This window comes from Chiloscyllium punctatum, chromosome 2 (assembly GCF_047496795.1).
Source record: "Chiloscyllium punctatum isolate Juve2018m chromosome 2, sChiPun1.3, whole genome shotgun sequence".
Taxonomy (NCBI): Eukaryota; Metazoa; Chordata; class Chondrichthyes; order Orectolobiformes; family Hemiscylliidae; genus Chiloscyllium; species Chiloscyllium punctatum.
In genome coordinates, this window is record NC_092740.1 from 91,364,863 (window position 1) to 91,390,913 (window position 26,051).

The 26,051-nt window shown below is 40.3% G+C and overlaps 1 protein-coding gene across 1 annotated transcript in view; it reads right to left on the reverse strand.

Moving 5' to 3' along the window:
- Positions 1-26,051, reverse strand: part of LOC140492364 (uncharacterized) — a 132,516-nt gene that overhangs the window by 8,998 nt on the left and 97,467 nt on the right. The window contains exons 11-13 of the mRNA XM_072591285.1: positions 15,610-15,799; positions 11,133-11,260; positions 5,053-5,169 (exon numbers count right to left, since the gene is read on the reverse strand). Of these exons, the coding sequence (XP_072447386.1) occupies positions 5,053-5,169; positions 11,133-11,260; positions 15,610-15,799 (435 nt within the window). The remainder of the gene's footprint in view (positions 1-5,052; positions 5,170-11,132; positions 11,261-15,609; positions 15,800-26,051) is intronic.

Genomic DNA, 26,051 nt, shown 5'->3' on the forward strand with positions numbered 1-26,051 from the left:
GCTTGTTGCAGTGCTAGATATTTGGAGGAAACACTTTGGCCATATGGTGTAGGTGCTAGAGGAGCACTGGGACATCGTGATGTACAACAAGATGTGCATGGCCAGCTGTCAGACTGTGCTAACTGCCAAAAGAAAGCAAGCATGACAAGGCAACTGGAATGGGAATATGAGGTGTCATAGAGGGGATATGGAGTCTGGCTGTGGGGCATAAGAAAACATAATTTGAATTGTAGGCCTTAAATTGGTCTGAACTTACTAAGGAGGCATGCGTGTTACTGATAGGCATGGATTAGGATGGAGGGGGCATGTGGCATGCTGGGAGGGTGAGGAATTTGAGTAGAAAGGACCAAAAAGCCTAACAGGTTCTAAAACAAATGTGATTGTGAGGCAGAGAACTGAAACAGGTCTTCTAATAAGCCCACCTCCGTATCTGCCACTTTCGTGGCTACCTGCAATTTGCGTCCAATGCCTACAGCCCTGACTCTTTCCCACCCCATATCACCTGGAGCACGAGTTGAGTGTAACAAGGCCCTTTAAACTGAGTACATCACTTTTGAATCAGAGATTGAAGTAAATGTTGCTGAGAGATGCTCAGCAACATATCTCCTGTGAAGTACAAATGAGTAGTTGTCATGACAACACTGAAGTTTCTGTTTCAAATTCAAAAGCACTGCAAACAAGGAATGGGAATAGAAATAGACAGAAAGCTCAGGTTCGTTAGTTGTTCATATTTTAATTAGCAGGCTCTTCCGAGATTGAGCAAGAACTGAACAAATGCGATGATGTTGAAAAGAGTGTTCCCTCATTAAATGTGGCAGTAGAAATACTATCATGTAGCTATGAGTGATCTGAAGTACACCGATTTTTTAAAAGATGTTTTCTGGTTTTTAAAATAATCTACTGATTAATGATACACCTCACCCACCTTGCCACTCACAACCCTGGAAATTGCTTCTAAACAATGGCTGGGTGCTAAACCAGTGTCATGTTTAAATCCTGAGTCATCAATGAGCTGCAAAATTGAGAGCTGAAGCCAGGCTTTGAATTTGATGTTTCTTGTACTCATTATACTCATTCAATGTCCTTTTACAAAAATAACCCTCTGTGCTTCTCGTTAAGCTTCAAAGAATTGGCAATAACATATTCCATCTTGGTACTCAATATATGAGAAAAAAAATAAGTTTGTAATTGTCCACTTCTAACTACACTGAGATACTCAAAAATACACAATTGGTATTTTTGGCCTAGATCTACCATAGTAATTGGTAATCACATTTAAATTGCTGTACACTTGTACTTTTCTGTGCCTTGCTGCTCTGCATTTCTGTTTAAATTATGTTAATCCAGGGATAGATATTACTCAGTGGATAACTCACCTATCTTCTTTGACAAAGTTAAAAAAAATCACACAACACCAGGTTATAGTCCAACAGGTTTATTTGGAAGAACTAGCTTTCGGAGCATTGCTCCTTCATGAGGTAACTGTGGAGCAGGACTATAAGGCATAGAATTTATAGCAAAAGGTCTAGTGTCATGCGACTGAAATGATATGTTGAACAAATCTAGATTGCTGTAAGTCTTTCATCTTTTCGAATGAGTTGCAGGTTCTGGTTCATTAATATGTAAATAACTTATTTTAAGTCACATTCCCAAGATAACTTAAGGTTTTATAAAAAAGGTGACATAAGAGCAAAACACAAAGTTTAAAAAAACTGACTGTAGTCTTGATCTGTTTGTGTTAGTGAAAAAAAAAGGTGGGCTAATGGAAAAAGACATACAGTGAAGTGAGTACTAACCTGGATTTGAGTGTTGGTGCACTGTGAAGGTCACAGTTAAAGAACCATTTACTAGTCACCCCTACATTGCAGGTAAAATGATTCTTTGACTCTCAGTGCAAGACACAAGCTAGCTAAGAAGTCAGTCAAAAGGAAATAGGAAAATAGAGAGACCATTTTACCAACCAACATCAAAAGAACACCAAAGGATCTTAACTAAATCAAACACCCTGAAATCAGCTAGGATGGTGGGTGTGGGATCTAGAACAGTAGGTCAGCACAGGGAGTGATTGAGTAGAAGGTAGAGGTTAAATCAAGTAAGTCTGACAGGAAAAGCAGGCTCAATCAGATTAATGAACACAGCAGTAGGTGGTGGTTAGAAGTATATTTATTTTATTTTATAACAGGTAAGGCAGATGAACTCAACCTGGATTAGTACATGGGAATACAATGCTGTAGCCATGACAGAAACTTGGTTGAGAGAAGGACAGGACTGGCAGCTCAGTTCTAGCGTTTGGATATTTCAGGCAAGATAGAGAGGGACTCAAAAAGGGGTGGGAGATTGCATTACTGATTAAGAAGAATGTCATAGCTACGCTAAGAAATGATATCGTGGTAGGCTCATCCAGTGAGACTGTATGGAAAGAACTCAAGAATAAGGAAGTTGCAAATCACTATCATGGGGTTATACTACAGGCCTGAAAATGTGTTGCTGGAAAAGCACAGCAGGTCAGGCAGCATCCAAGGAGCAGGAGAATCAACGTTTCGGGCATGAGCCCTTCTTCAGGAAATGAAGAAGGGCTCCTGAAGAAGGGCTCATGCCTGAAACGTCGATTCTCCTGCTCCTTAGATGCTGCCTGACCTGCTGCGCTTTTCCAGCAACACATTTTCAGCTCTGATCTCCAGCATCTGCAGTCCTCACTTTTTCCCTGAGTTAGGAGGAGAGGCTGGATAGGCTGTGGCTTTTTTTTTGCTGCAGCGTAGGATGCTGAGAGATGACCTTATACAGGTTTATAGATTAATGAAGGGCAGAGATAAGGTGACTAGCCAAGGCTTTTACCTAAGGGTTGGGAGCCCAAAACTAGAGGGCATAGGTTTAAGGTGACAGGGGCAAGATTAAAAAGGGACCTGAGAAGCAACTTTTTCACACAGAGGATGATGCAATTATGGAACAAGCTGCCAGAGGAAATGGTAGAGCCAGGTACAATTACAACATTTAAAAGACAGTTGGACAGGTACATGGATACGAAAGATTTAGAGGAATATGGGCCAAATTTAGGCAAATGGGACTAGTTCAGTGTAGGAAACCTGTCTGGCATGGATGAATGAGCCAAAGGGCCTGTTTTTGTGTTGTAAGACTCTATGACTATGACTCTAAGGAAGAGGTGTTGAATGTCTTAAAAAAACATTAAGCTATGCAGGTACCTGGGTCGAGAGTGTGATGCTGGAATAGCATAGCAAGCTAGGCAGCATCCGAGGAACAGGAGAATCGATGTTATGGGCTAAGCCCTTCATCAAGAATCGGATGGCCGAAACATTGATTCTCTGCTCCTCGGATGCTGCCTGACCTGCTGTGCACACTCTCGACTCTGATCTCCAGCATCTGCAGTCCTCACTTTCTCCTATACAAGTACCTTGAGCCTGATTTGATCTATCCCAGGATACTGAGGGAGACAAAGGAGGAGATTGCCGAGTTCTGGATTAGTGGTGCTGGAAGAGCACAGCAGTTCAGGCAGCATCCAAGGAGCTTCGAAATCGACGTTTCGGGCAAAAACCCTTCATCAGGAATAAAGGCAGTGAGCCTGAAGCGTGGAGAGATAAGCTAGAGGAGGGTGGGGGTGGGGAGAAAGTAGCATAGAGTACAATGGGTGAGTGGGGGAGGGGATGAAGGTGATAGGTCAGGGAGGAGAGGGTGGAGTGGATAGGTGGAAAAGGAGATAGGCAGGTAGGACAAGTCCGGACAAGTCATGGGGACAGTTACTGAGCTGGAAGTTTAGAACTAGGGTGAGGTGGGGGAAGGGGAAATGAGGAAACTGTTGAAGTCCACATTGATGCCCTGGGGTTGAAGTGTTCCGAGGCAGAAGATGAGGCGTTCTTCCTCCAGGCATCTGGTTTTGAGGGAGCGGCGGTGAAGGAGACCCAGGACCTTCATGTCCTTAGCAGAGTGGGAGGGGGTGTTGAAATGTTGGGCCACGGGGCGGTGTGGTTGATTGGTGCGGGTGTCCCGGAGATGTTCCCTAAAGTGCTCTGCTAGGAGGCGCCCAGTTTCCCCAATGCAGAGGAGACTGCATTGGAAGGCTCCTTGGATAGAGGTGAGGCAGGAGGTGTGGGCGCAGGTTTTACAGTTCCTGCGGTGGTAGGGGTAAGTGCCAGGATGGGAAGGTGGGTTTAGGGGGGCGTGGACCTGACCAGGTAGTCATGGAGGGAACTGTCTTTGTGGAAGGCGGAAAGGGGTGGGGAGGGAAATATATCCCTGGTGGTGGGGTCTATTTGGAGGTGGCAGAAATGTTGACGGATGATTTGGTTTATGCAAAGGTTGGTAGGTTGGAAGGTGAGCACCAGGGGCGTTCTGTCCTTGTTACGGTTGGAGGGGTGGGGTCTGAGGGCGGAGGTGCGGGATGTGGACGAGATGTGCTGGAGGGCATCTTTAACCACGTGGGAAGGGAAATTGTGGTCTCCAAAGAAGGAGGCCATCTGGTGTGTTCTGTGGTGGAATTGGTCCTCCTGGGAGCAGATCTGGCGGAGCCGGAGGAATTGGGAATACGGGATGGCATTTTTGCATCTCACTAAATCCTGTGGACTGGTGCTATTAAACGGTGTCCCTCTAACTTTCCTCCCCTCCACAATTAACATGCTTCTGTCAGTGTTTGCCTACATGTGTGTGTAATGGCTTAAGAAAGGGCACTTTTTAAGTTAAAGATTTGTAAGTTGACAAGATATATTTTGCTTGCCTCTGGTTAGAATTGATAAACAATAGAATTTGTTAGGTACATAAACCTGGTCAGTGTTTCCGTTCAACCTGGATTTATCAACCAAGTTGGCGATTATGAGTAATTTAATAAAAGTTTTAACTTTTCTGACCACCCTGGGAGTAGTTCAAATAGCTGAAATGAACATTTCTGTTAAGACAGGGGACATGGGAATATGACATGAATGTATTAAGCATTTGCATACTTACTAGAATAATTTTCCGGATCTGTATCTAAAACAATAAAGAAAACATCGGACAACGTACAGAACGCAGCAAAAGATTCATCATGATCTGGTGAACATTTACCCTATTTTGCTGGTTGTTGTGGAGCTGAGGTCAAGATATTGTAGCTTGTGGCAGCTCATGGCTAAGGCCTGCACACCTGTATCTGTTATTTTCTTGCAGCCACTGACATCAAGGTACCTGTTGATAAAAAAGAAAAAGAACCTCAGTGAGATGAGACTAACTAGAGTGTTTTATCTCACTAAAGTAAACTGATTCCTGCTCGAAGAGAGAGTGACTCAACTTCACTTCGTCTTGTTTTTCTCTTACTCTGCCATTGATGTGAGACAAACAAAATCCAAGCAGCACACTTTAACACCATTTCATAAGGGGAACAATCTGTTGCAGACTATGGGGCTGTTCTACAAGACATTAGAAAACTATGCGTTGGGGAGAAACATGGAAATAACTGCCTCACTTGTCACCTTGCAAGTATTTCTATGAAGCCCTTCTCACAACCTGCACACTTATTTCTGCAGCACTGTTTGATGCTTGGTGGCATGGTAATGCAGAATGTGCTTTACTCGTATTCAGAAATGTATTTATAGTCTCCTGATGTTCACAGTGGATCATTATTTAACACTAGCATCTCCAGGAACCCATAAATTAAAAAAAAATTTCTAAATCTCAACAGTTTTGGTACATGTAGCAATTGATATATAAAATCAATATTATTCCACTTGTTAAAGCTGTCAACCTAAACAGGTCACTCTTTCTTTTCCACTTAAAAGAAATTGACATGTACTCAATTCCATGGATTTCTGTATTTGACCATGGAGTGAAACGAACCTTGATGAGCTAATTTCTTATTCTGAGAAAAACTACACACAAGTTTCTATCAACTCTTTGATATCTCTACCTTTGGATACTCTAAAAACTTTTTGTTACTGCTATCATATTGACTATCCATGTGTGCTCTTGTTCAAGTGTCTATAACAATTTCCCTCAACTTTGGACAAAAAGTAACTCAAACTTCAAAGGAGCCAGCCTTGACCTACGCTCAGTTCACTTCTATGTGTGAAACCTTTCTGCAATTTCTCATTATCACTGATGACATAATTGAGTACTGAAAACCACACAATTGTGAGTTTCTTCATTAACTTCTCTTGCAGACACCAGCATATTATTCACGTTTTAGTTACTAGTGAATTATTTTGCTATGGCTAGAAATAAATCAGTCTTCAGGGGACATCTCAAAAAATGCTCGCATTTGCAGATCTGCTAACATTTGATTTTATACTGATGGTGATGGACCAACAAAATGAACAACTCTGAAGCTGTGATGACAGGGATGGTGCTACTTTGTTTGAGTCAAAGATGGTCATGTGGGCTTGACAGTCAACAAACAACGTGAACCTCCTACTATAAGAGTATTTGTGAAGTTTAGTAATGCCACATGTGTGTATAATCATAAATGCCTGTTTCTCGAATTGGGAGTAATTTTGCCCTCACTTCAGTAAAGTACATGAAACATATGCTACGGGATTCTCTAATCATCTTCCATGAGTTGAGAAATATATTACATTTATGGCGAGACATCATACACTAAATCGAGTTATTTCTTGGGAACAGTGAGTCAAAATATCATCACGACTGATCACTGCTTCCTTCATGTCTTCAAATGCCTTCTAACACTCCACAGTCAAATCCGCATCCATCCAATCGATGAGCAACTGTACAATGTTGCAAACATATTAGCTAAATCAGGAACTAACTTAGAATGATATACATCAATTCCTATGAATGTTCTAAGCACTTCTGTAATCTCTGACCTTTTTATTTTCAAATCTTGCATTGGTTGGATACTGTCAGCATTTATTGGTGATCTTAGTGTGTTACATGTTGAATGGAGGCTCAGTGGTTAGCACTGTTGCTGCACAGTGCCAGGGATCTGGATTAGATTCCAGCCTCAAGTGACTGTGTGGAGTTTGCATGTTCTCCCGGAATCGACATGGGTTTCCATTGTGTGCTCCGTTTTCCTCCCACAGTTCCAAGATGTGCAAATTAGGTGAATTGGCCATGCTAAATTATCCTGTGGTGTCCAGGGATGTGCAGGCTAGATGGATTAGCCATGGTAAATATGGGGATAGGATGATGGGCTGGGTCTTGGTGCAATGATCTTCGCAGGGTCAGTGCAGGCTCAATGGGTCAAATCGCTTCTTTCCTTACTGTAGGGATTCTATGACTTTCATCATGAAGTAACTCTTGGGCTTTTTAAATTAGTATTAGTGCATTAAAGTTGACCAAAATGACTATGGCAGTATAGCAGAACTGACTGTCTGACTTGCATAGCTATTGGGGGTACAGCAATTGGGGGTCTTCAGCCCTGACTCTCATATTTCGCATATTGGTTTTCTTGCTCTCTGACTAAATAAAACTCCTGATCTGCCTGTTCAATAACATCAACTTCTGATCTATATCTAGCTTTAGATCTACTGTGACCTAGTTTATGGCGAAAACCTTTTTATCATTAATTCACAGATGTGGGCATCACTGACTGGACCAGTATTTATTACCCATCCCAGAGGGCAGTTAAGATTCAACCATATTGTTCTGGGTCTGAAGTCACATGTAGGCCAGACGAGGTATGGATGATAGTTTCTTTCCCTAAAGGGCATTAATGAACCAGATGTGTTTTTCTAACAATTTACCACAGTTTCATGACCATCATTAGATCCTTAATTCCAAATTTTTATCAAATTCAAATATCATCTGCCATAATGGTATTTGAACCCAGGTCCTAGATCATTACCAAATCAATAGATTAAGAGTCTAATCTGCAGCTGACCATGACCTGTTTTTTTTTCCTCTACTCCTACATGTCACCTTGATATGACTAACTTTCTCACAGACACAAACTTTGAGTGGAAGGGGGACACAGTTAAATGTCTGGTGGTTATAATTTCTGATTCAGAGAGTGAACTTAGCTGCTGTGGCCTGGATCCCACTGAACTCAGGAGAATCTCAACTACAAGCTCAGGAACAGAACTCCCTTGCGATTTCCAACTCTCTCTTTCTGCCATTTCTATGGCTTTGGCTTCATGGCAAGGCTCCCCTGTACATTAACCTATTGTCTTTACAGCTTGGCTTGAATTTTATGGTTCTTTAGGCAACCTACAATGTGTCTGTATTGCCGCTGTTTAAGTTCACACCATACCCCCAACCTGGCAGAGTTTTATTAAGTGAAGAGAGGAATCAAGGATTATCGGGAAAAAATACAAGAAAGTTAAGGATTGTCCAATTAGTCATGATCTCATTGAATGGCAGAACAAACTCGATGGGCTGGATATCCGACATCTGCTCCTAAGTCCAATGTCTTAAAAATGTAATCTGCAATAGTCTCACTTAGCAATTGCACCCTTTGATAAAGCATAGCTCTCAGTGCAATCCTATTATTAGACATGTCAATAATGTACAGAATTTAATTAATTTCAGAATAATCCATAATATTGAGGTGATGTGGGCACAGTTGGTTTGTCACCACTTCAGAAGTATTTAGCTCCTTCATGGTGAAGAAAACATTTATTTCAACTTCATTTCCTATTTTGTTCATTTTCAGCCGAATTTGCAAGCTTCAATTATTATTACTCTTTGTCAGGGTTAAATTCCTCTATTAGGTCAGCAGTGCTATGTTTCAAATTGCAGATGTTGCTTTTACTCAGTGTGTACCTGAGCACAGTAAGCAAACACAAATCCACCTTTTAACTTGCTCAAAATCCCTCAAAATTAAATTGTGAATTTCCAGTGAGTATGTTATAATGTTCTCCAGTTCATAATTTCCTCAAATGAATGTAAAAAGATTTCCTTCGGAGCCTCATCGCTATTTTTCTGTTGTGTATTGCGCAGAGTACAACATGCTCAACTGGAAGCAACTATGACTGGACCAGCTCTATCTACATATTCTCAGCAGATTGGGCAGTATAACCAATCTATGAGTTCTCAGATTTTACAATATACAAGTATTAAGAGAATGGTAGCTATGCATTTCAATTTTGCTGATTTGTCTTCTAAGGCTATGCAAATTATTATTTTGTTGCACATCTAGAGAAGTGTTATTTGAACCTCTGTCCTTTATTCATACTCTTTTAAGAAATAAAAGCTGCATGATACAGGCTGCAGTTGACATCAAATTTGTGCATTGATGTTTTCTGCCACCAATTCTCTTTCCCTGACTGGGTCTAAGAACCTATTTGGTTTACAGTGGTAGTGAGTCTTAACAACAAGAGGCTTTTGTCATAACAAGATGTAGTTCACTGCATGACAGGAATTCGATACAAATTACATCTGAGCATTAGAAGTGGTTAATAAGACTGTGATTACACCTGTGGATATTGGTCTACACTCCACAAGATGCTGAGATGGTCTGTCTTATCCCTATCCAAGCTAATATGACATTATCAGATTGGTTGGAATTTTACGCAGTCTCAAACATTAACCCTTACTGAACAGTTGCCTTACACAATAGCTGACAGCAATCAAATTCCAAGGTGACTAATCTGATCCGCTGCATCCTTTCAAGTAGATTCTTGAACGGCTAAGGACCTATAGTTGCAGAACGTAACCTAAAAGGAGGGCTGATCCTTTATAAGAAATATCCATTCATTTCTTAATATTCTTTTAAGAAACTCCTTTGAACAGCGTAACCCCCAGTATTTTTGATATGCTTATTTTATACACATGGCAGACGTACCAGGTAATGTTTTCTCCAAATTGACACAATTCTGCATAAGATCTAGTTTGAAATAAATTACTTCCTTGAACTAGTCTTGTACTTCTATAACCACAACAATTTGAATGTATATATTGGATTGAAATGCAAAGCCATTTCACAGTATTTTGCAGAGGTAGTATCAATCTATGTAACACAAAATCAAAACAAAATTGTTGCAATCTTATCTACTCCTTCCACAATCTGGGAATTTTGTGCACCTGATGTCAGGCAATTCATACCTGTCACCAGTCTGGGCAAACACACACACCTCCACTGTATCATGAAAGTATTCAGCATCAATATGCAAATAACTCAGGATTTATCATCAAGTTTTGTGATGGCATTTTTCTATTTACTATTAGGCATAGTTTAAACTGTATTCACCTTTGTTTCCATGACAGCCACATTATGTGCAAATAACATTATCTTATGGCATTTAAAACATTGAGCATGTGTACACAGTCAATGAGTTACACAATTTTAGATATGTTGACTTAATGTCAATCGAATCATTGGCACAGAATTTCTTCAAGCTGCTCCCATTCTGTCAAGATAATTTCACCACAAATGCAACAGGAGTAATTTTATAAACATAAATTAATGGATATGGAGTGGGTTGTAGCTTCATTAATTTTAGAGACTGCAAATCTATTTACATAAAGGTAACTATTTACCATGTTTCCTATTCTTTTGACTGTGAAGGGTCAGAGTGGACAAAATTTTATCTGCATTTTTCTTGATGTTTCCATTAGCAGAAAACAAAATGTACAACAACTATTCTTAATCAACAGCTCCACCATCACAGATGGATAAAAGAGAGGGCTTCAGCTTGAAGAGCTTTTTTTATCTTCTAATAATTCAAAAAGGCCACAGCTGCCGTGCCTAAATTGTGGGGAGCCTACCCCTCCAACTTTCGTCTGCCACCAGGACTTTGCATTTATTTCTTTGCCATGATTCAGCCTCAATGCATGTTGATTAGAAAATTCCAACCCCTGCAAAGTGATGTTAATAGGCCCTACTCTACTTTAAACAGCCACCGCTCTCCTAACCACAGTCCTGCCTGCAAAGATTGGCCCAGAGGGGAGGCCGTACGGAGAGACCAACATAGCAGGAACTTGTTGGCTCACCCTTAGGTGCATGTTAATGCTGTGTGTTAAGTCTCTTTCTCTCGTTCTACAGATGCCACCAGACCTAATGAGTATTTCTGGAACTTTTTGTTTTATCTCTCATTTTGCTTCTTTTCCTGTAGATAAATTTTGTTTAGTTATGATTGAAATCAATAAAATGGAGACTCAAAGATGTAAAGCTTTATCCTACCTGTCCATAAAGCAGCATACCAAAATGCCAGGGAATCATTGTATTGATTATGAATAGATTTTCTTTTGTTTCTTACCTTATGGTGGGCAAGTAGGTGCCTATTTCAAACAGGCTGACATCTGTCAGTTGAGGGCAAAAGCTGAGAGTGAGGCGGTCCATTTTTGGGCACTGTCTAACAATGTGATGCACCACACGATCATGAACCTATAAAAATGACAATATGGCACCCTAGTCAATCCTATTTTTCCTCAAACAATTAGTAAAATCAACAGAGACATGTATAACATTATTTCAGTGCTCAACTCTCTGCCAATTGGATTTTTAAATACGTTTTGAACTCTTGTCATTTTGTATGAGCAGGTAATGGAATATGAGGTTTCTGTTCTAACCCTATTTTCCTTTTACCAAGCATATTCTGTATGTCCCATGAAGTGGTATAAATCAGGAGATTAGAAGTGTAAGTAGTAAGGGAAACCTAGTAATCATGGGTGATTTCAATGTACATTTAGATGGGGTGAATCCAATGAACACCAATGGTACGAAAGAAGATTTGCTAGAACATGTTTGAGTGTTTTCCAAACAACATATTGAGTTATCAACTAGGGCACCTGTTGCTTTAAATCTTGACTTATGAAATTAGAAAGGCCTAATTAGCATTCTTGAGTAATAGATTTTCTACAAAGCTTTAAAAAAAATTGCGGATGCTGGAAATCTGAAACAAAAACAGAAATTGCTGGAAAAAATCTTGGCAGGATCTGTAGAGAGAAGGAGAAAGTCAGGAATCCTGATGAAGGACTTATGCCCAAAATGTTGATTCTCCTGCTTCTCGGATGCTGCCTGACCTGCTGTGCTTTTCCAGTACCATACTCTCGACTCTGTGGAGAGAAGTCAGAGTTATCCTGTAGGGTCCAGAGACCCTTCCCATTTGAGGGAGGGTCACTGGACCTGAAACACTAACTCTGATTCCTCTCCATAGATCTTGCCAGAGCTGTTGGAGTTTGATGTAACTGATAGAGAACAGAATATGAAAGGTCATAGCAAGAAACATAAAACAATTGTAAAAGGTTCTACAGATATGTAAGAAGGACAACATTAGTAAAGACAAATGTGGATGCATTACAGGCAAAGATTTGGAAATAGAGAAGGCAGTGTTTGGTATGCTTGCCTTTATTGGTCAGTGCATTGCATATAGGAGTTGGGAGGTCATGGTGTGGCTGTACAGGACATTGGTTAGGCCACTATTGGAATATGATGTTCAATTCTCATCTCCCTGCTGTGGGAAGGATGTTGTAAAACTTGAAAGGGTTCAGAAAAGATTTACAAGGATGTTGCCAAGGTTGGAGGGTTGGAGCTATGGAGAGAGCCTGAAAGGCTGAGGCTATTTTCCCTGGAGCTTCGAAGACTGAGGGGTGACCTTACAGAGGTTTATAAGATCATGAGAGGCACACATGGGGTGATTAGCCAAGGTCTTTTCCCTGGAGTGGGGGATGTCCAAAACAAGATGGCATAGGTTTAAGATGAGAGAGGAAAGATTTAAAAGAGAGCTAAGGGGCAGTTTTTTCACATAGCGAATGGTGCGTATATGGAATGAGCTGCTACAGGAAGTGGTGGAGGCTGGTACAGTTACAGCATATAAAAGGCATCTGGATGGGTATACGAATAGGAAGGTTTAATAGGATATGGACCAAATGTTGGCAAATGGGACTAGATTAATTTAGGATACCGGGTCAGCACGGATGAGTTAGATCAGAGGGTCTATTTCTGTGTTGTATATCTCTATGGCTTTAAGCGAAAGAAATACTAAAATATCTTTCTGAAATAATTAAGATCCAAGGGTCAACTGAGAGTGCATGGAACTGAAAGAAATTAATATTAAACATCAGTATTGAAGAAGTTAATGGGACTGAAAATTTTCAAATCCTTGGAATCTGATGACCATCATCCTGGAGTTTTAAAAAAGATGTCTTCAGACAGTGGATGTATTGGATCATCTTTCAAATTTCCACAAATTCTATATTGATCTCTGCGGATTGAAAGGTTGCAATTATAACCCCACTGTTTAAGAAAGGAATGACAGAGAAAACAGAATTACAAACCTATTAAGCTGAAGTCAGTCCTGGAGAAAATACTAGACACTATTATAATGAGTGTGACAATTGGATATTTGGTATAAAAATAAATCAGATTGGACAGAGTCAACATGGATTAATGGAGGGAAAATCCTGTAACAAATCTGATAGTTATTTTGATGAAATGGCAATTTTGTCAACTTTGCTTGTAATTATATTGTTCAAAGTGAGTGCACACTCAGCTTGACAGCTTCAGTTAACTTTCTATCAATGGATGCTGTCAATGAATGCATACCTGACATTCCAGGCATCCATAGAACAGTCAATGGGGGGAGCCAGTGGATATATGAAGTATTGGAAAGTTTTTGATAAAGTTCGACACTGGAGGTTAGCAAACAAAATTAATACATTGAATTGGGGTGAGAAACCAGCATGGATTGAGGATTGGTTAACAAGCTGAAAGCAGAGATAGTAAGAATAAAAGAATAAATGGAACATTCTCAAATTGATAAACTGTGACCGGTGAAGTACCACTAGGATTTGTGCTTGCGTCCCAGCTTTTCATAAGATTTGGAATGTAATGATCAATTTAATATTTTTAAAAGTTAGCAAATGATCCAAAACATGATGGGAATGTGAATGATAAGGAGTCTTTGGAATTTTCTATCCTGTAGTTTGTGGAAGCTCAATCATTAAGTAAGTTCATGACAGAAATTGGAAGTTGTTCATGACACCAAACGTTACTGGGATAGCACACGTATGTGGCATTGAAGTTGATAGTCATGATCTCAAATGGCGCAACAGGCGCAAGGTACTGCATGGCCTACTCCACCTCATGTTCCTGTCAGATGGGAGCAGACATCTATAGCCTGCTAGAAGATCTGTTGCCTGCTGGGGTTTGATGGTCATGCATTATCAGACCTGCTGAAAGTTAGCAATGATTTCAGCATTTTTGTTTCAGCTCCTTAGAGAGGTCTGCTATAAACATATTCAGGATCTTATTGGTTGAGCACAAATGAGGTATGTTTCTGATGGATCGTTTGCGAGAAATGGCAATTTTGTCAACTTTGCTTGTAATTATATTGTTCAAAGTGAGTGCACACTCAGCTTGACAGCTTCAGTTAACTTTCTATCAATGGATGCTGGCAATGAATGCATACCTGACATTCCAGGCATCCATAGAACAGCCATATGGGTTCCCATTCCAACAACACACAGCAAATGAGCACCCAATGGAAAATCTTTTGTAGGTGTCAATGAGATTCCCAGACAGCTGCCATAATGTTTTTGTCCTGCAGCACCACAGCTCAATGATCTCTTTGAACTTTAAAGTTAACTTAAAGGATGCTTGCTGAGCAATGTGCTATAATATATCAAAATGATGAAGCCCAACAATGAACAGCATGTAATCACCCAAAGTGTGAACAGATCATTAGCATATTGAAGATGCAATTCAGTAAAAGCATTATCCTGGACAGATTTGGAGGGCCCTGCAATACACAGCAGACAATTCCTACAGAATGGTCACAGCTTGCTGTGCACTCCACAACAGCAAGGCTTGAACCTTTATGAGGATAAAGGCTAAGATTGTCCTCAAATGATTCAGACTGGGGAAGAAAGAAGCAAAGGAGGAGGAGCATGATCATTGAGATGATGCATACTCAGTTGCTCACACTGTTGCCTAGGATGTTGGGGATAATGCTTTTATTAATCCAAGGTTTTATTTTTACAATCCTGGTTTTCAATATCCTCATAGTTTTTCACATTCCTCTTTCTGACAGCACCACACCCCTCCAAGAGATCTGTGCTCCTGTAATACCAATCTCTTGTACATCCCTGTTTGGTCATTCCTTCTCTGGAGTTCCCTCTCTACACCTATCTTCCTCCAAATCACACTTTTCCAATCCCACAAATCATTCCAAATCCTTAATACCTACCAAAAGTACTACAAGGTAAAGATAATGGTGAATATCACTTATCATAATATAGATTTAGAAAGTAATACTGTAAAGGGAAGAGAGGTGTGTTTCTGAAGTTTGTTCAGGAAGGTTTTCTTCAGCACTCCACTTCTGGCCTATGAGGAGGCATCATTGCTGGATCTGGGGAATGAGGTGGTCAATTGGATGTTGCATCAGATTGGAACATTTAAGGAGCTGCACATTAAGTACATTTTAAACCATTGGTTTGTCAACTGCCGCATAATAAATGGCTTCTTGAAGAATTTGACATGATGCATTTATGCCTAGTTTTTATTTCTGCAGTTGGCCTAAGAGAAAACCAACCAATGAGAGACTCAAACACACCTCCTGATTGCAAATGTAAAGGTCCAGTCCTGCTTCAGGTTTCAGCACCATATATATCAATTCTTTTATCAACATGGCAGGGAGCACAATTATAGTTCATAATGCATGTGAGCTGCTGTCCACAGAATTACTGCCTCAATTTGTAAACTTATCTAAGCATCAGATTTCTTTCTAGTCTTACCGCATTCAGTCCTGATAAGTTCAAAACAGTTAGATGCTGCAAGCTGGTCACCATCTGAATCAGACAAGTGGTTGTAATGTTTGGTATTCTGCCAATGTTCAGATTCCGTAGGTTTGAACACACCTGCGCCATAAAGCTCAAACAATGTGCACTTAGTTCATGACATCCAAACACTTCCAACTCTTTCAGACTGAGTGACAAAACAAAGAGAACAATTAGCTATTTTAGTGCCAGAGATTCTTTTTTCAGTAGAAATGATGTGAGCTTGCTTTTTCTGCTCTTGAATAAAGCTGAAAACAAAATGTCTAAGATAATGACCAGCTAAGACACAACTGTTCCTTGCATAATAATTAAATCTTGAGAAAATGCAAGAGCTAATTTTATGATTTAGTGCTCCAGTAGAGAGGCTACCTGCCAGAAGCAAATATCAGGAAGTCGTGTATGACCTCCCCATTATTTTTCATACATCAGTTTTATAGATTTACTATGAAATGTTGGTAGCCACATCACGTCATGATATTTGAAGTATGTCCTACTTTGTGTCCACTTGACACCATCTTCTAGATAATTCTGATCTGGCCATAAAAATGAGAAATCTGTTTACCTAAACCCTTGGAAAAGTGCAGCCATTTAATTTAATATGCCTCACTGACATAGGAATGGATCTAGCAATATAAACACCTGCTCTGAAATAGATTCTGCAGCTTTTTCAAAATTATTTTAATCACTGGTGGTAGTGAAAATAATTAGTAAGGTTTACAATGTGTATTATTGTAGCCTCATTTTAACAGTAACTTTCATACACTCCCCTGTAAAGTTTGGAAATCAAGGTTTTTGATTTTCATTCCCGCAAGGTATTTGATGAAAGCAGTTCATATTTTTGAGCCATATATATTATTGAATCTAGAAGGTTGGCAAACTAAGTGCATGGTCTTTATAAATTACAGGAAAGAGCAATTGTAGAATTAGAAACTTTAACATATCATGAAATATACATTTGTGTCTTCACAGCAGCGAGACTGTAATAGATTTAGGGAAGGAAATCTACCCAGAAAATATGATAATAACTAGTTCAAAAACAGGACTGAATCTCCTTTAAAGTGTGATACATAATAGTAAATGGAGTTTCAGTATTTTCTTAGAATCCTTACAGTGTGGAAATAGGCCATTTGGCCCAAGTCCACACCAACGCTCGAAAGAGCAGCCCACCCAGACACATTCCCTACCCTATCCCGGTAACCCTGCATTTCCCATGGTTAATGTACCTAGCCTGCAGATTCCTGAACACGATGTGTAACTTAGCATGGCCAATCCACCAAACATTTACATCTTTGTGACTAAAACGTCTGCTGAAATACTTAAAAGCTCATTGACTTTCTCTGCAGCTACAAATTAATAGATGTTTAGAATAGGGACTATTTTGAAAGCAAAATCGTAAGTTCACTTTGTCATACATTTGTGTTTTGATTGAACAGCTTCTGAAAATATTTTGTGGATCCTGTTTCTAAAATGGCTTTTTTTTGTTAGAATACCAACACATTTAAAGTGAGAAGTTTTTCAATATTTAAACATTTATGCAATGTTCCTGATGACTGGCATGTGGATGGGGGAAATGTGGAGGCAGACAAATTAGATGACACTCTTGTTGGTCTTCTGAACCTGACCAGAATGGACACATGGTCTTGGCTGCATTTGGATGGCCTTGGACAAGGAGCATGCAGTGTCCACTGGTACCTTGAGTCTTTCCATAGTTGTTCAGCATCACAGCAATTGGTGCCCCTTATCTACAAAGGAAAGATGGTATAATTTAACTTTTCATAGTTAAAAATCACACAACACCAGATTATAGTCCAACAGGTTTATTTGGAAGCACTAGCTTTTCGGAACACTGTTCCTTCATCAGGTGGTTGTGTGATTTTTAACTTTGTACATCCCAGTCCAACACCAGCACCTCCAAATCATGACTAACTTTTGATGTTTTGTTTGTTTTGTTGAAAGTACATGTTGAAGTTTCTTTATTAGCTGTAACTCATGGAAAGAGGGGTGCATGTAAATTTGTTTTTACTCTTTACGACACTCACTGTCATCATTATGGAGTGCAATAAGAAAGCATCTACATGAACAGTTTTCAAAACTAACTGTTTACATACAGGAAGTAATGGAGCACATATTAATAAAGGACCTTTTTCCCTGGAGCATTGGAGGCTGAGGAATGACTTTATAGAGATTTATAAAATCATTAGTGGCATAGATAAGATGAATAGTCAAGGTCTTTTTCCCAGGATGGGGGCATCTAGAATTAGAGTGAATAGGTTTAACTTGAGAGGGAAGAGATTTGGAAGGGACCTGAGGGGCAACTTTAACACACAGTGGGTGGAGGGAGTATGGAATGAGCTGCCAGAGAAAGTGGTAGAGGCAGGTACAATTACAACATTTAAAAGACATTTGGATGGTTACATGAATAGGAAAGGTTTAGACAGATATGGGCCAAACGAGGGAATCGAGACTAGTTCAGTTTAGGATAACTGGTTGGCATGGACATATTGACAGAAGGGTCTGTCTCTGTGATGTAAAATTCAATGACTCTATTTATGGAGCTAAATCTTTGATAGCTTATCAAAAATGGACATTGGTAACATGATGGTCAATTAATGCACACTTGTTCAAAGTAATCAGGCATCATGTCGCTTGACAATTTAAATAATGTTGACGGGCTTCATACATTGGCAAAGGGCCCAAGTGAATATGAGGCTAACCCCATTTAAATCCAAACTATACCTTTTAAAATCAAGATGCATTCTAGCTGCAGAAAATACTGGAAATCATTGTAGAAATGCACCTGACCTACAGGAAGGATAAAGATGGCACAATATGCCAGAGCACATGATTCCTAGATTTGCACCAGAGACCTTGTTGCATGTGCTGGAGAGAAGTTAAGATGTAGGAGGCCTTCCACACAAGTAGTGAGAAAGGAATGGGAGCAAATAGCCACATAGGTCAGTGTGAGTTATGTCACCATGCAGTCGTGAATATGGTGTCCCATGTTGTTTAGTGACCACACATGTTGCCCAACACAGTGGATTCATCATCAAACATCATAAGCTTTCAAATGAACCACCAAATTACTCACCTATCAACACCTTAATCAATCATGACACATAGCTCACAACTGTAGCCTCACCTCAACCTCATACACTTAGCATTGTTACAATCTTAATACTCACTTTTCATAGCTTGGATATCCTGCTAACTATTCATTTGTGACAGTGATATCACTCAATTAGACTGCTCCACATTCACTGTCATCTATCTTCCAGGACCAGATGGCACAAAATCTGAGGCAGCAGCCATTAGCTGTTAGGGTTCAGGCAAAGCCACATATCCTCATCCTCAAAGGAGATGCCAGTCACTGAGGCAATGGCCAGCAGCAAGAATAAGACCATAGAAAAGCACACCAGGTATTGATGCAATCCACAGTTTTACTCACATTTCCCATCATCCAACAATCTCAACTGCAATTTTTTAATACAGGTTACAGACAGTGTATATGCCTCTTTCACCATCTCCATCTATTAATTTCCACTTCCCTCCCTTACCCTTTTGCATTTCTCTTTTCAGATTCTCAAGAACTGCCAACTATTCAGCCACAGCTGGTACTAGAGTGTGAAGGCCAGCAGCAGCAGGGTAGTGATAAATAATAGTGTGGCAAAAGTGAGGACTGCAGATGCTGGAAATCAGAGTCTAGATTGGAGTGGTGCTGGAAAAGTACAGCTGGTCAGGCAGCATTCAAGGTGCAGGAAAATCAACGTTTCGGGCAAAAGCCCTTTCTGATAAATAATAGTGTGTCAAGGTACATACTGGCATTGTATCCTCTTTAGAGGGCAGCACAGAGACGGGATCAGAATGCAATAAGTCACCAGGTATACGTGGCAAGCAGCCAGGGTAGGAGAATGGGTTCACATAGATATCAGCTCACCAGACAACTTTTATAGAGTAACATGACATACTGAACAGTTAAAAAACCCAGCATTTAAACCAGATCTAAAGTCTAAGCTACAACAGGCAGGCAGATACATGGAGAAAATACCACAGGTTAGCACTGTGTAATACAGAATTTTAAAAGAGGGTTTTATATTACCTTACATGACATTAATATTTTATTTTTCAAAACTTTTGTAGCAACACATACAAGCAAAGTGGCTTCCTCTTTTCATCTCCAGAATTCAGTCTCAAACATCCTATTTATGATATGACACAAATATACACCCCTTTTGTTTGAACCTCATGATAAAAAAGTGTCAATTTGTAAAATCTATCCACAGAACACTTGAAAGTGATCAGTTCACTACACTTCCTGTGTTGAATTTAAATTCCTCAAGAGGAGAGCTTTGAGCTGACTTGCTTTACAAGATGTACTGTACAAGCAGTACAGTGACAGGAGCACATGGTTTATTGTATATGTTCAGTCAGCATGACGGCTGATTTGCATGTTCAAAGTTCTTAGGAAATTAATCGTTCATTTTTAACAGAGAAAGCACAGCTTGATGTGAATTGTCAATCACACCTGAAGTATGCATTTTGTTTCTTTTGTTCTGAACCTTTATTTAAAAAAACTCCCATCACCGTGACAACACTAGGCTCCAGGACTTGCAAATATGATGAAACAGCCACTTGTAACCATACACAAGAGTTAGATGTGTCCTTTATTAGTTTTGGGAACTATTTAACCTTCATATGTTTTATGCTTGTATGATTAAAAAGTCATCAAGACAACACAAAATGTAGGTGTAAAATCTGCCATGTTGATTCAGATGCCTTAATGAATGGGCACCCTTGGTGGGGAGCAATTCAGGCCAGAACTACAGATCAGGAATTCAATGGTATAATGGTTAAAACTTTCCATCCACTAATTAAACACTTTGGGATGTTTTATGATATTCAAGGCACCATTGAAATACAAAGTTGTTAGGTGGATGATTTCATAAAATATCACTTAACCGTCAACTCACACTGCAAGAATAAACACAATTAAAAGCAAGAAGCAGCACTTTGCCATATCGGGTGCATGGGATATGAAAATGGCACTAACACATTCTACTTCTGTTTTCTTTTCTTTCCCTGTCTTTCTTCATAATCCATTGGCTATGTAATTTATAAACATTTTCCTGATGTGATATGGACAGTATGATTTTTCTATATGTTATATATATTTAATACAATTTATTGTAGGTTTGGATTAGTGATAGGCATTTTTTTATGTCTAAGGTTAATTTTTTATTTGTCATTCGTGGAATGCGGGTGTTGCTGTCTGGCCAGCATTTAATTGCCCACCCCTAGGTGCCCTTGAGAATGTGATGGTGAGCTACCTTCTTGAACTGCCTCAATCCACATGCTGTATTTAAGTAGACTCACAATGCTCATATGGAGAGAATTTCATGATTTTGACCCAGCAACAATGAAAGAATGGCGATATTTTTCCAAAAAAGGATTATTAGTGACTTGCAGAGGAACTTGCAGTTTGTGGTGCTGCTCTGTATCTGCTGCCCTTGTCCTTCGAGATGGAAATGGCTGCGGGTTTGAAAGGTGCTGTCTAAGGATCATTGGTGAATTCCTATAATACTTCTCGTAGATAGTGTGCACTACTGCTACTGAGCATCAGTAGTGGTGGGAGTGGATGTGGTGGCAATCAAGCAGGCTGCTTCGTCCTGGATGCTGTCAAGATTCTTAAGTTGCAGCCGCACCCATCCAGACAATTCGGGAATATTCCATCACACTCCTGACTTGTGTCTTGTAGATGGTAGACAGGCTTTGGGGAGTGAGTTGGGGAATTACTCAGCAGTATTCCTAGCCTCTGACCTGCTGTTGTAGCCACTGTGTTCATGTGACAAGTCCAGCTGAGCTTCTGGTCAATGGTAACTTCCAGATGTTGATATTAGGGATTCAGTGATGGCAATACCATTAAACGTCAAAGGATGGTGGTTAGATTGTCTTTTATTGAATATGGTCATTGTTGGTGTGAATTTTACTTGCCACTTGTCAACCCAAGCCTGGATATTGTCCAAGATTTGTTGCATTTGAACATGAATTGTTTCAGTATCTGAGGTGTCGCAAATGTAACCCCCCTCTGACCTTATAATTGAGAAAAGGTCATTGATGAAGCAGCTGAAGATGCTTGGGCCTGGGACACAAGCCTGAAGAACTCCTGGGGATATGGCCTGGAGCTGAGATGATTGACCTCCAACAACCTCAACCATTTCCTAAAACAGAAATTGCTGGAAAAACTCAGCAGGACTGGCAGCATCTGTGAAGAGAAATCAGAGTTAATGTTTTGGGTCTAGTGACCCTTCCTCAGAACTGACCCAAAAGGTTACCTCTGATTTCCCTTCTCTGTCAAACCAGCTGAGCTTTTCCCGCAATTTCTGTTTTATTTCTGACTTAGAGCATCCGCAGTTCTTTCGGTTCCTATGTATCAGGTTTACTTCAACTTACGAAGAGTTTGTTCCTGATACCCATTGATTCCAATTTTGCTAAGGCTCCTAATGCAACACTTGATCAAATGCAGTCTTGATGTCAAGGGTTGTCACTTTTACCTCACATCTGGAATTCAGCTCATTTGTCCATATTTGAACCAACCAGACCCCACATGGAGGCCATTCTTCAATGCAAACATTTCAAGCATTGCTTACCTCCAACAGTATCACTTGCTGGAAATCAAAGCACCTCAGTAGAGTGCTGCTTAAAGTGTTGACCTTTTGTTGGAACCACTGCTGTTTTGGAACTGAAGGGATGACCATCTTAGGATGATGATGATGATTTGGGCAATGCTCGATTCAATTTAGTGTGACTGAATTACACTTTGCACATGGTGAAACATTCTACATTCTTTGCTGCATCCTTTCACTTGCTGTAGATTTAATGATGAGTTTTAATCACAGTTGCTCTTGTGAAAATAAGGAGAATGTTAATAAGAAATAAACAATATTACAAAAACCAAAATCAAAAATTATGTTCAAATCAATATACTGCAGATTCCAAAGGCATATCTTGAAAATATACCTGTGTCACATATTGTGATAGTACCTATATTTAGCTTTAAAAGTCAACTGCTATCAATAATTACATACCTGAACAGGATATGGTGTACTAGTCCCGTGACCTGTAGCTAGTATGTAAGCAGCAGGACAGAAGTCAGACATGTGCCTCACGGTATTCTATTGAACATTATCTGCAAACAGTCTTATCTTCAAATAAATTATTGCTTTGCCAATTCTGGTGTTTGAATGGTACATTTACATTTAGAGCACAACATAATATAAAGGCAGGGTGATGGCCTAGTTTTGAAAATTTGACTAAGCAGAATTACAGTCCCAATTCTTCACACACATCAGAGGAAAATAATTGTTATGAAATCAACTACAAGCCTGATCATCTGTACAAAATTCCATAGCTCTGTAGGAATCTTAACAGAGCACACTTCTGTCTGAAAGTTCATACTTTAGAATCAGCAAGTATTGGGTCCCAAAAAGATTTAAATTGGGAGGAACTTCATAGTAAAAGCTTCCCTTCTGCAAAGTTCAAGCAGAAGTAAAAGATAACTAGATGATGAAAGATTGGTTTCCTCTTTAGGTGAAAAATATCTTCCCTCAAACCTTCTTTAAACCTCCTACTCCTTCACTTGAAATCATGTCCACTGAGTATTGACTCTTCTACCAAGGGGATAGATTTCTCCTTATCCACCTTTCTTTGCCCCACATAACTTTATACAACTCAATCAGGTCCCCCTTCAATCTTCTCTGCCCTAAATAAAATGACCCAGCCTCTCTCATTCCTTTTCACAACTGAATTGCTCCAACCCAGGCAGTATGCTCATGAATCTCCTCTGCACACTCTTCAGTGCAATCATGTTCTTGCTATAGTGTGGTGAGCAGAACTGCACATGGCATTCTTGCTGTGGCATGACTAACATTATACACAAGTCCAACACAACCTCCTTTCTTTTCAATGTCTTGACTAGTAAAGAAAATTATCCCAGAAATGTTTTAAACCATCTTACTACCTATCTTGTTGTCTAAGGAACTATGTGCATATCCAGGTTCCTCTGATCCTCAGTACTTCCTTGAATTCTGCCAAACATTGTGAACTTCGTTGCCCTTTAAGTTGTCCCAAAATCCAATATCTCACACCTTTCAGGATTAAATTTCATTTGCCATTGTTCACATCATCTGACCAGCCTGTCTATATTATCCTTTAATCTAAACTTTTCCTCCTCACTATTTACTACACTACCAACTATTGTTTCATGTATGATGATACCTCCCAATCTCACTCATAGATCATTATTGTACCCAACAAACAGAAAGGTCTTAGCACCAGATCTGTGAAAAGGCAGTGGACAGAGGCTTCCAGTCACAAACACACCCTCTAACTATCAGCCTTTGCTCCCTGTCACTAAGTCAATTTTGAATCCATTTGCAAATCTGCCCTGGATCCCATGGACTCTTTGCTTCTTAACCAGGCTCCCACAGCATTTAATCACCTCCCTCAAAAGTAAAATCCAACTTCAGATATTATCTTTCCCTGATAAAACCACATTGACTACCCTTAATTAATCCTTGTCTGTCCAACTGGAGATTAATTCTATCCCTGAGAATTATTTCAGTATTTTCCCTGCCACAGATGTTAGACTCAGTGGCCTGCAGTTTCCTGGTTTACCTTTACCATCCTTCTTTAACAATGGTCCTCCCATCCTCTGTTTCCTTTCCTGTGGCCAAAGAGGATTTGAAAATTAATGTCAGAACCTCTGAAATCATCTTCCTTGCCTCCCACAACAGCCTGGGAATAATCTTATTTGGGCCCAGAGACTTATCCATTTTCAAGCCGGTTATAACGTCTAACACCTACTCCCTCACAATACCGATTTAGAACATAGAACATAGAAAAGTACAGCACAGAACAGGCCCTTAGGCCCACAATGTTGTGCCGAGACTTAATCCTAACGTAAAATATAGTAACTTAACCTATGCACCCGTCAACTCACTGCTATCCATGTGCATGTCCAGCAGTCGCTTAAATGTCCCCAATGCTTCCACCACCTCAACTGGCAATGCAGTCACAACTCTCTGCATAAAGAACCTACGTCTGATGTCTCCTTTATACCTTCCTCCTAATATCTTCAAACTATGACTTCTCGTACCAGTTAATGCTGCCCTGGGGAAAAGTCTCTGGCTATTGACTCTATTCCTCTCATTATTTTGTACACCTCAATCAGGTCTCCTCTCTTCCTCCTTCTCTCCAGAGAGAAAAGTCTGAGCTTATTCAACCTTTCTTCATACGGCAAGCCCTCCAGTCCAGGCAGCATCCTGGTAAAGCTTCTTTGCACCTTCTCCAAAGCCTTTGTATCTTTCCTATAGTAGGGCGACCAGAACGGGACACAATATTCCAAGTGTGGTCTCACTAGGAACTTGTAGAGCTGTAGCAAAACCTCGCGGTTCTTAAACTCAATACCCCTTTTAGTGAAAGCCAAAACATCATATGCTTTCTTAACAACCCTATCCACTTGGGTAAAAACAAGGACTGCAGATGCTGGAAACCAGAGTCTAGATTAGAGTGGTGCTGGAAAAGCACAGCAGGTCAGGCAGCATCCGAGGAGCAGGAAAATCGATGTTTCGGGCAAATTCCTGATCGTGGGCTTTTGCCCGAAACGTCGATTTTCCTGCTCCTCGGATGCTGCCTGACCTGCTGTGCTTTTCCAGCACTACTCTATCCACTTGGGTGGCAACTTTGAGGGATCTATGTACTTGCACACTCAGATCCCTCTGTTCCTCCACTCTGCCAAGAATCCTGTCTTTAATCCTATATTCAGCATTCGGGTTCGACCTTCCAAAATGCATCACTTCGCATTTATCCAGGTTGAACTCCATCTGCCATTTCTCAGCCCAGCTCTGCATCCTGTCTATGTCACGCTGCAGCCTGCAGTAGCCCTCTATACTATCAACGACAATTAGTGGGCGGCACGGTGGCACAGTGGTTAGCACTGCTGCTTCACAGCGCCAGAGACCCGTGTTCAATTCCCACCTCAGGCGACTGACTGTGTGGAGTTTGCACATTCTCCCCGTGTCTGCGTGGGTTTCCTCCGGGTGCTCCGGTTTCCTCCCACACTCCAAAGATGTGCAGGTCAGGTGAATTGGCCATGCTAAATTGCCCATAGTGTTAGGTAAGGGGTAGATGTAGAGGTAGGGGTATGGGTGGGTTACGCTTCGGCGGGGCGGTGTGGACTTGTTGGGCCGAAGGGCCTGTTTCCACACTGTCAGTAATCTAATCTAAAAAAGACACTTCTAACCTTTGTGTAATCAGCAAATTTACTAATCCACCCCTCAACCTCCTCATCCAAGTCATTTATAAAAACTACAAAGAGCAGAGGCCCAAGAACAGAGCCCTGCGGG